We start from the raw sequence: 10,356 nt of genomic DNA on the forward strand, positions 1-10,356 counted from the left end.
CTTGTGGTGAAACTCGGACCATCGGTCTGAACAGTTCCCTGAGACACTCCAGCCACCTGGGCCGTGAACTGCTCTCACTGCCACCAACAGGCAGACGGTAGCGCAGTATCAGGACCCGCACCAGTAGACAGAGCACTTTCTCACAGGCCATCAGACTACTGAACTACAGCCAATACTACATCATAACACACCTCACTTACCCTTGCACTGCACTTTATTAAAATGTTTATATTATGTATACTGTTAATTATGGATATATTGTGTTATACTGCCACATAACAGAGAGTTGCACCTGAGAATTTCACTGCCGGCACACTTGTGTAGGCTATAAGATGTGACAGAATAAAATCCAGATTTTCAGTGTGCCTTGCACATATTTTGTACTTTGCCTGTGAGCGTTGCATAATGCATAATTTCAGTTAATTTAATTTTAGATTAAGAATTTTTTTAAATTTTAAATTAACTTTAGGTCTTTGTCTCTTATTGAATATGCAACAATTGCTACGCTTCTAGATAATGAATGTTGTTGGGGGCCATGGGGCCCAGATTACAAATTAGCTGGATCACAAACAGTTCCTGATCCATCCTTAACTTTACTAAAGCCTGTGTTTTGTATCGACTCTTTGTACTGACTCTGGATCACAAAGCAGTCTGGAATGAAATGATTTGCGCAGACAAATTTAGGTATATTTGCAGCACATTACCAAAAAAAAAGAAAAAAAAAAAGAAAGATGACTGTCACTACAGCTGCTCGAGCAAGGAGAAGAGGCAGATAGTGTAAAACCTGTAAGAACAGAAACTATGGTAATGCTGGACTGTCAGTCAGCAGCAGGGGGCGGGGCCTGAGCAGTATGACAGGAGTGGGTGAATTTTTATCATTGTAGAGTGATTGTTCACACACTACCAACACATGTCAAAAACACAATACAAGTCGATTTTGCATAATCGATGCTAGTGCTGCACCAAACACTATCACTTGAGAATAGAAGTAAGATCTCTAGTGTCTAGAGATCAAAGCAGTGATCAGAAAGACTCCAAATGATGCCATTGAATATGCTTTATTCACAGCCGGGAGGACCTCATATCAGAGAATCTCACAGGCAAAAAATACAATTTATACATGACAAAGGTAACATGACTCATTACATAATTTCTCTAATATGATTAACACTGCATGCATGACCACAGGTGGTTGAGCAGCATTTCTGTCCGGCAGGGCACTGACCATCATGGGAACAGTATTCGGCACACTCTGGATTCCCCTTCAGTAGGGCACCAAGGCTGCATGATAGAGATTCAGATTTAGTCTGGTCATTTAGTGACATTAAGCGTCAGATGTTCAGCACAAAACTCAAGGCATGAATGGCTAGTAACAGTAAAATATTTGTGCATTTTTGAATGTGAAATTAACTGCAAGGAGAACAGTGTGAAGAGTTTTGATAAAGTAAAATACTAACACACAATATTTAGTTTTTATTGTGAGTATTGCGAATACTTTAGTTTTTCCAGCTATTTTTAAAACTTTGCTTAGTTTAAAATAAAACGTACATTAGAGCACCACCGATTTGCATTTGCAATTTATTTATTTCACATCTGGAAGACAGGCGTACACTTTTTCTGGAATCACAAACATTTGAGAAATGATCTAAGATCAAACGTCGCACATACACGGTGCGACATTCGTCCGATTTTGAGCCGAAATCTGACTCGTGCGACTTTTTTTAGGTATGTCGTGCAGTGTTCGTTAAGTGTACCAGGGGAAACAATGTACCTCTACCGACCGACATCGGATGAATTTCTGGAATGTCCGAAATTTTTGGTCGCTCCTCGTGACTATCGCACAGTTGAAGTGGAGCTACAAACCGAAATCTCATAAGTATTCTTTAACTTCACCATATTTTGCAAACATAGTTGCAATGTGTTACTCATCTAATTTAACATGCAACTAAAGCAAGCGAATACAAATTTACAAAATCTCAGTGGGACATGTTTTATACAAATAAAATCAATTCAGCTAGCCTACAGTTTACAATTCGCTCTTCTGAATTTATCCTGCACCACTTCTGAACAGTGTGCATGTGACGTCACATTAAAGGAACACTCCGACTTTTTGGGACTTTAGCCTATTCACCTTATCCCCCAGAGTTAGATAAGTCCATACATACCTTTTTCATCTCCGTGCGTGCTATAAGTCTGTTTGACGCACCCACCGCTAGCCTAGCTTAGCACAAAGACTGGATGTAAATGGTTGCAGCTAGCATACTAATCCAAATAAGTGACCAAAATAACGCAAACATTTTCCTATTTACATGTTGTGATTTGTATAGTCACAGAGTGAACAAAAAACAAAGTCACATGAGACAGACATATTTTAACCGTATAAATACTGGGAACTATATTCTCTGAAGGCGAAGCACTGCTACTTGGGTGGAGTGATAACCGCAGCACCTGAGATGTCACGCTGGTTTTGTTGACAGAAGAAACAACGGCGCGTCTCAGGTGCTGCGGTTATCACTCCGCCCAAGTAGCAGTGCTTCGCCTTCAGAGAATATAGTTCCCAGTATTTATACGGTTAAAATATGTCTGTGTCTCATGTGACTGTTTTTTGTTCACTCTGTGACTATACAAATCACAACATGTAAATAGGAAAATGTTTGCGTTATTTTGGTCACTTATTTGGATTAGTATGCTAGCTGCAACCATTTACATCCAGTCTTTGTGCTAAGCTAGGCTAGCGGTGGGTGCGTCAAACAGACTTATAGCACGCACGGAGATGAAAAAGGTATGTATGGACTTATCTAACTCTGGGGGATAAGGTGAATAGGCTAAAGTCCCAAAAAGTCGGAGTGTTCCTTTAAGGGCAGGCATACATTTTAAACGTATGCTTCCATAAAGGCCGTTTTGCCTGATGCCGAGTTGTACGAGACCAGACTTTGTTTTTCCTGTGACCTGAAGCAAGATGCCGTTTCGGTCAATAGCTGAAGCCTTTAGGTCTGAGGCATGACGTATTTGTCATATGACTGAGGAAGTCCTAAAATGCACACCGTACACACGGCCTCGAGGCTATGGCCGAATGACAGCCGTGCTACAATAATAATAAAATATATAACCTGAAACTGGGGCCATACAGTCAAGTCCACATCCATTGCTGCAGCATTTCTCATTGTTGGCACAGTCATGGTCATCGACACATGACATGAAATGCATGAGGGGACACATTCCTGGTTTAGATTTTCTGATTGGACACACTCCTGGCTTTGCTGTTATGCAGACATGACAGAAGCAAAAAATAAATCACTGAATGCCTTTACGTTTTATGCTGTTGTTGCTGTAAGGACCTATGAAATTCTCAAAGATTCTCTTGCATACCCCCCTTAACTCTTAAGAGCACCCCTGTAACATAATATATAGTAATATAATATAAAGTATAATACCTTTAACTGGAGCCATACACTGACGTCCACCACATCTAGTGCTGCAGCATTTCTTTTTGCCGGCACAGTCACGGTCATCGGCACACAACATTAAATGCTTCAGGGGACACATTACTAGTTTAAATTTTGTGATTGGACACACTCCTGGCTTTGCTGTTAAACAGACACGACAGAGAAAAAACAAAACAAAAAAAAGTTGAGCCCTGATATATTGAAGAGCAGGTAAATGTGACTTGGGGATGCACCGATACCACTTTTTTTCATACATCATAAAGTAATCCACATGGCTCCAGGGGGTTAATAAAGGCTTTCTGAAGTGAAGAGAAACGATCTGAAAACAGGGCTTTAAGTGTAAAATACCGAACTTGTCCTTTAACTTTCGTCTGTTCAAAAATTATATAATGAGCGAGTTCATCATGAATCCATTTTCCAATCCGTGTTTTTGTCTTGTCCTGAACCACTGGTACTCCTATAATAAGCGTTTACATTGGGACTATTTTACACTGGTTCGGATCTCTGCCGCTGCGGAGTAGCCCAGGACCTGCGTGACTCGTCATAGACGTACACAGAGAAGTAGTTCCGGCTACAATGTTCTTCCGAAAGACGCATTATTCCGTTAATAAACGCAAGTTTATTATCGCTCGCTATAGCGCCAAAAATAAAGCCTCAAGTATTGAGGTCCCAGACAGCAGTCATTTAGTAATAGCCTATATTCTTTTTTTTTTACCTACACACCAGTGAATATTTTTGTTATTGCATTTCAAATAGTGCCAATTTATATAGGCTATAATCGATGGCTTACGTTTTTAAATTACAAAGGGACTACTGAGGTTTTTGTTATTGTATTTTCTATATTATAGGCTATTATTTGTGCATAAACATATCTGGTTATAGTAAACATACCGTTTGTTTAAAAACAACATTTTGTCATCCTTGCAGCAAGCTTACAAGAGCGATAATATCATTAAATGTGAAGGGGGGCCCTAAAATATTTTATTGGGAAAAAGGGGGTCTCAGACAAAAAAAGGTTGGGAACCACTGACTTAAATTATACGTTGTAAAGCCTAATATAACATAATACAACTTAAAACAAAGAAATACCTGTAACTGGAGCCATACACTGAAGTCCACATCCATTTCTGCAGCATTTCTCATTGTTGGCACAGTCACTGTCATCGGCACACGGCACGAAACGTATCCGGGCACACATTGCTGCTGCATATTTTCTTCTTGGACACACTCCTGGCTTTACTGTTTTACAGACACATGACAGAATATAAATGTTCTATGGGGTGCAGAGTAAGTCAGGCATATGGGCCCAGGACGCTAGTCGGGGCCCAAATCACGACCGGTTTATTTTATTCAATTTTGTTATTGATTTTTTTTCTTACATAAACAAAACAAACATGTAAAATAATATTGCAGTAAAATAAATGTGGATAATAGAAAGGAAGTAGTGAATGAGAGAAATATATTTATAATTTATGTAGTAAAGACTAAAGTGTTTGATAACTATTCAATTTCTGTATATTTTTCGACCTGTTAGACGGGTAGGAATGCCACAGGTGAATGTTAATTATAATGGGTTTGTGAAGATGAAGTTAATTTAAAATAAACAAGTTAAGCACAATAAATGTTGAAATGTATAGCTTTCAATTATACTGTAGTGTTGAATGTCTCATTTAATACAACTTAAAAAACTAAAATCAATTTAAAGGACAAGTTCGGTATTTTACACTTAAAGCCCTGTTTACAGATCGTATCTGATGAAATAGAACGGTTAAGATTAAACTTTGGACAGATGCTGCTGTCGCGAGAATTTTAGGTTTATATCGCTTTCCCCCCTCACCCCCACAATGGTTGTCTATGTTCACTGGAAGATTCCTTCCTAAAACACATTCAACTTTCGTTTACAAAGACGTGAAACTCACCGAGTGGTCAGGGGTGTTCACTGACACGGTTGCAAAAAAAAAAAAAAAAGCTGAAAAAGACGCATTCCAACAGGTTTTATCGTAGTTTTTGTCCAACTCCATGACTTGTATTGAATGTGCTATGTGAGGTGCGGTATTACTCCGCCGCTGGAGTGTCTATTATTCAAGCTCTCAACGGAAGAATCACGGGTGTGACACGTTTGGCAAAATAGGTCCACAAAAGCTAAACAAACCTAAAATTCTCACGACAGCAGCATGTGTCCAAATTTTAATCTTAACCGTTCTATTTCATCAGATACGATCTGTAAACAGGGCTTTAAGTGTAAAATACCGAACTTGTCCTTTAAGAGACATCAGTTCCCGTATTAATATCAGTGATCCTGGCCTTCATTCATAAAAAGATGCAATTACAATTTTTTTTTAAATACCATCTTTAAAGTTGTTTCTACATCGATTTGGAGAGCAACTATGAAATTACTACAATATAAAATAAGTGGTGTTTAAAAAAAAAAAAAAAAAAAAAAAAAAAAAGATTAGCTGATCGACTGACAGCAATAATATAAATAATTTAACTAAAACAGAAACATATTAAAACCTTGAATTTAAATGTGAACATTTATATTATTTCAAGTAACAAATGTTCTAATTAAACATAAAAAAAGCAGGTCTGAACGAAGGGCCCAAAATTCTCTTGCATTCCCCCTTAAAACTCCCTGCCCATAATATATATAATACCTGCTGTAACTGGAGCCATACATTCAAGTCCATTACACATCGTGCTGCAGCATTTCTGATGGTTGGGACACTCACTGTCACCGGCACACAACTCTTCATCCTTCACTAAACACATTATTGTTCCATTGTTTGTGATTGGACACACTCCTGGCTTCACTGTTATACAAACAAAAAAATAATAATTAGCTCTGATGTATTGAAGGGCAGGTTGTGTGTGACATCACAATGAGTTTGTGAAGATTGTTTTAGTTCACTTAAATTATAAGTAATATTTTTAAAGCCTAATAAAACATAATATATTGATAGAAAAATGTATCTTTTTAATTATACTGTGATGAGGAATGCCTATAATTAATGGCTAAAATTGAGAAGAAAAAAACAATTTCATAGAGACATCAGGAGCAGTATTGGTATCAGTGATGCCTTTCATAAAAAGATGCCTTAGTATCTGATATTTCAAATATTTGTTATGTCATGATTTCTAAATTAATTTAGAGCTTAAATGTGAAATTACTACAATATAAACATATATAAAATAACTTTTAATGTTAGGTGTGATTCATTGTACTTATTACAGAAAATGTGCAATTAGTCTTTTTATTGATCGCATATATTATAATATTAGTATAATATAATACCTGTAACTGGAGCCATACAGTCACGTCCATCACATCTAGTGCTGCAGCATTTCTTATTGTCGGCACAGTCACTGTCATAGACACACGACTTCATGTTACACACTACTTCTTGATAGTTTGGGATTGGACACACTCCTGGCTTTTCTGTTATAAAGACACATGACAGAGAAAAAAAAAGAATTAGCTCTGATATTGAAGGGGAGGTAAATGTGCCATTACAATGAGTTTGTGAATATATAATTTAAGTGAATTTAAAACAAAAGTTATATATTTTTTAAAGCATAATAAAACATATTGATAGAAAAAGGTATTGCTTTTAATTACTGTAATGATGAATGCCTACAATTAATGGCTAAAATTAAGATAAAAATGCCATTAAACAAATATGTGAAATATCAGCCTCTGTCTGTTGTTTCGAAATTAATTTGGAGATTAAAAGTGAATTACTACAATACTTTTATATAATATAAAAATATATAAGAACTTGAATGTTAGGTGTGATTCATTGCACTTAAATTACAGAAAATGTGCCATTAATTAGTTACTCTTTTTTTTATTGACAGCATATAATACATTACCTGTAACTGGAGCCATACACTGAAGTCCACATCCATTGCTGCAGCATTTCTCATTGTTGACACAGTCACTGTCATTGACACACGACACGAAACGTATCCAGGCACACTCTCCTGCTTCATATCTTGTGCTCGGACACACTCCTGGGTCTGCTGTTATACAGACACATGACAGAGAAGCCAGATCACTGAATGCTGCAAGTCTTTTCACTGGGGCTTTTGGTTTATGAATTCATTCTGGGCACAGTAGGCAAGTCACTTACAGTATGGGCTTTAGTTTATGTTTGGGCCCTTCATTATGGAGCACAAAATATACAAATTATAATTACGCTTTGAGGTTCCTAGAACAATTAATGCCTAGCCATGCTTTAATATGCCATACCTAGTCAAAATTCACCAGTGAGTCATAATAAAATACTGGATGTGCTCTAGGGCTGCATAACGATTAATCGAAACTAATTGTTTGCAGAATAAAAGTTTTTGTTTACATCATATATGTGTGTGTACTGTGTAAAATAACGATGTATTTATAAATACACACACACACGCATGTATAAATTAAAAAAATATTTACATGTTATATACGTTTTTATATTTAAATATAATTTATATTATATATAATTATAAATACTTAATTTATAAATATAATTATTTTCTTAAAATTATACATGCATGTTTGTGTATTTATATATACATAATTATTATACACAGTACACACACACAAATATGATCTAAACAAAAACTTTTATTCTGCAAACGATTAGTTGCGATTAATCGTTATGCAGCCCTAATGTGCTCTGAATTGAGAGAAGATCAAAACCATGAAACCGTGGCAGAGATTAAGAGTATTTTTACATTTATTGTCATCCGTGTCCTCTTATATCAGATTTCTTAAATGTAATCAAATTAAATTAGAATACAAAGACGGTGTATGGCAATTAGCTGTATTGTGAGCAGTGAGGCGGGAGGGAGCTCTAACTCTTCTGACTGCTTAAATTAGTGGAATTAACCAAAATGATCATTCTAGAAATGAGAATTTATCAAGATCTTTATCAAGATGTGCATTCTTTAGAGCAACGTTAAAGCGGTTTATAAGTTTTAATAGCTCCCTACGTTGTATAGCCTAGTTGTTATATAGGCCTAGATAAAACAATACATTTTTGGGGGGGTGAAATTCAGATTGATTTATACATAGATAGATTATATACTTTGCTGTAATTTGTAAATTTGTCTTGGGCTAACAGCCACTGCATCACATAAAACATAGTAAAATGACAAAACCTCATACCATAAATGAGGAAAAATAAAAATACGTAGTGCTATTTAATATAGCTTAATTGCAGAAGGAACGAACACATTCTTAAACCGGTTTAATCTGCAACATGGCATTCTTAACCTCCTACCCGTTGGCAAACTCACAGATCAGGGTGTGCGTTGTATCACACAGAATCTTATATGCCTCCCTCAGCATAGACTTTTCGAACAAGGCGTGACAATAAAATGGTTGCCCATGATCTGCATGGCCGTTTGAAGACAGCCAAGCCTGGATTTCAACTGTCCTGTCATTACCATAGCAATGGAGTATACCATGTCTTACCACATTCTACAGCTTGGTTATGAATATGTACAGGGCTATGATCGCCAATTGACTTTGGGTTGAATATCATCTCAGTTCTCTTCACATTCACAATTATGTGGTGGGCATCAGCATAACACCACTCTACATATTGGTTCATTTCAGAGTGTCAAGACGAGATGTCTTGATCTTTATATAATAAGCTAAAAATAGCAGTATCATCATCACTAAATTTCACAATGTAATTGTTAATGTTTCTGCTCACAACCATTTGTGTAGGCTACAGCGTGAAGCGAACTGGGGAGGTCACACACTTGAGGGACTTCTGATATGTAATGAGTATCAGATATCATTAACCTTTTACCACCTGGGTTCTGTCTGGTAAGAAAATAAACATTTTATAATAAAAGGATTTACATCCACCGGTGTCAATTTGTCCAGTAATATATATGGTTGAAAGTGCACAAACAACAACTCTACCAAACTTCCTCGGTAGATAAAACGGTATCATTTTCAAACATAAAACTTCAACATCCAGCCAGAAGATTGTGGGTTTAACTTACACGAATCATTACTCGTCTTGCATAGATAGGCTACAGCAATTTCCCCCTGATTGCACTCTCAATTCTGTCCCCCGCACAAGCCAGAATCCTACCAACTACAGCGTATGGTTGAGTTGTAATATGACAATATAACTTTATATTAATTATTTAAACTGATGTACAAAGTTAATCTTTCTCTGGACGCCACTAATGCTACACTCGTTCACGCATTTCTTCCGGCTGTAATGTGCAAGTTAAGATCTCACCTGTGTTTCGTCCAAGAGCTTCTGTTGAGCTCCAGCATCCAGAAAGACACAATAACACCGCGCAGTACACTCGAGCTGTCATCCTCTCACCTGCGATCACACAATGAACTCTGGAAAATCGGAATTGTCTTAGGACGAGAGAGTAGGCTATTTAATTTAGCACTCAACCAATGGCGTAAGTTTGGGGCGGGATCTGTGTTCGGGAAGACGCCATTATTTGGAGATTTGTGGGGGTGTGCCAAACGAAAGTGAACAACTGGATCCCTTCGCGAAAGACCTTTACACAAGGGCAAGGCCGTTATCGCGAAGGGGATATGCGATGGTCACCATGGAAGTAATTTGATCATTTATGGTCCTGTGACCCAGTAAATGATCGTGAGGACCACTTAAAAATACCTGTCCTCTGCTATCTCCATACTCGTTGGATCCTGCATACTGAAATAGGTCGTAGGCTATCCGTTTCTCTTTATACTAAATTAAAAACAATAATCATCGTGTACAGGCTTTGTTTCAAAGGAATAAACATATTGTTCTCCAGACCTGCTATTATATAATTTTGGAATGATTATTGTGATTAATTATTATGTTGATAGTCTGTTGTAGAATCAGAGAATGTCTACAATCTGGAAACTTCCTCATGCACCGGATCATTTATGGTC

At 37.0% G+C, this 10,356-nt stretch overlaps 1 protein-coding gene across 4 annotated transcripts; it reads right to left on the reverse strand.

Moving 5' to 3' along the window:
- Positions 1-1,040: 1,040 nt before the first annotated feature.
- LOC306986453 (WAP four-disulfide core domain protein 2-like) lies at positions 1,041-10,356 on the reverse strand. 4 transcript variants are annotated; one of them, XM_079589704.1, is made up of 9 exons: positions 10,094-10,356; positions 9,698-9,787; positions 7,317-7,466; positions 6,739-6,882; positions 6,101-6,256; positions 4,536-4,685; positions 3,435-3,587; positions 3,111-3,260; positions 1,044-1,281 (listed from the first exon to the last, which is right to left on the reverse strand). In XM_079589704.1, exons 2-9 carry the CDS (start codon positions 9,777-9,779, stop codon positions 1,265-1,267), a joined length of 1,002 nt encoding a protein of 333 aa, XP_079445830.1. In that variant the 5' UTR covers positions 9,780-9,787; positions 10,094-10,356; the 3' UTR covers positions 1,044-1,264. The 4 variants fall into 4 exon arrangements, with proteins under 4 accessions (XP_079445829.1, XP_079445830.1, XP_079445831.1 ...); XM_079589703.1 differs by lacking the exon at positions 10,094-10,356 and having other exon boundaries at positions 1,041-1,281; positions 9,698-9,891; XM_079589705.1 differs by lacking the exons at positions 6,739-6,882; positions 10,094-10,356 and having other exon boundaries at positions 9,698-9,891.

The sequence above is a fragment of the Phoxinus phoxinus genome, assembly GCF_949152265.1.
Source record: "Phoxinus phoxinus genome assembly, chromosome: 18".
NCBI lineage: Eukaryota > Metazoa > Chordata > Actinopteri > Cypriniformes > Leuciscidae > Phoxinus > Phoxinus phoxinus.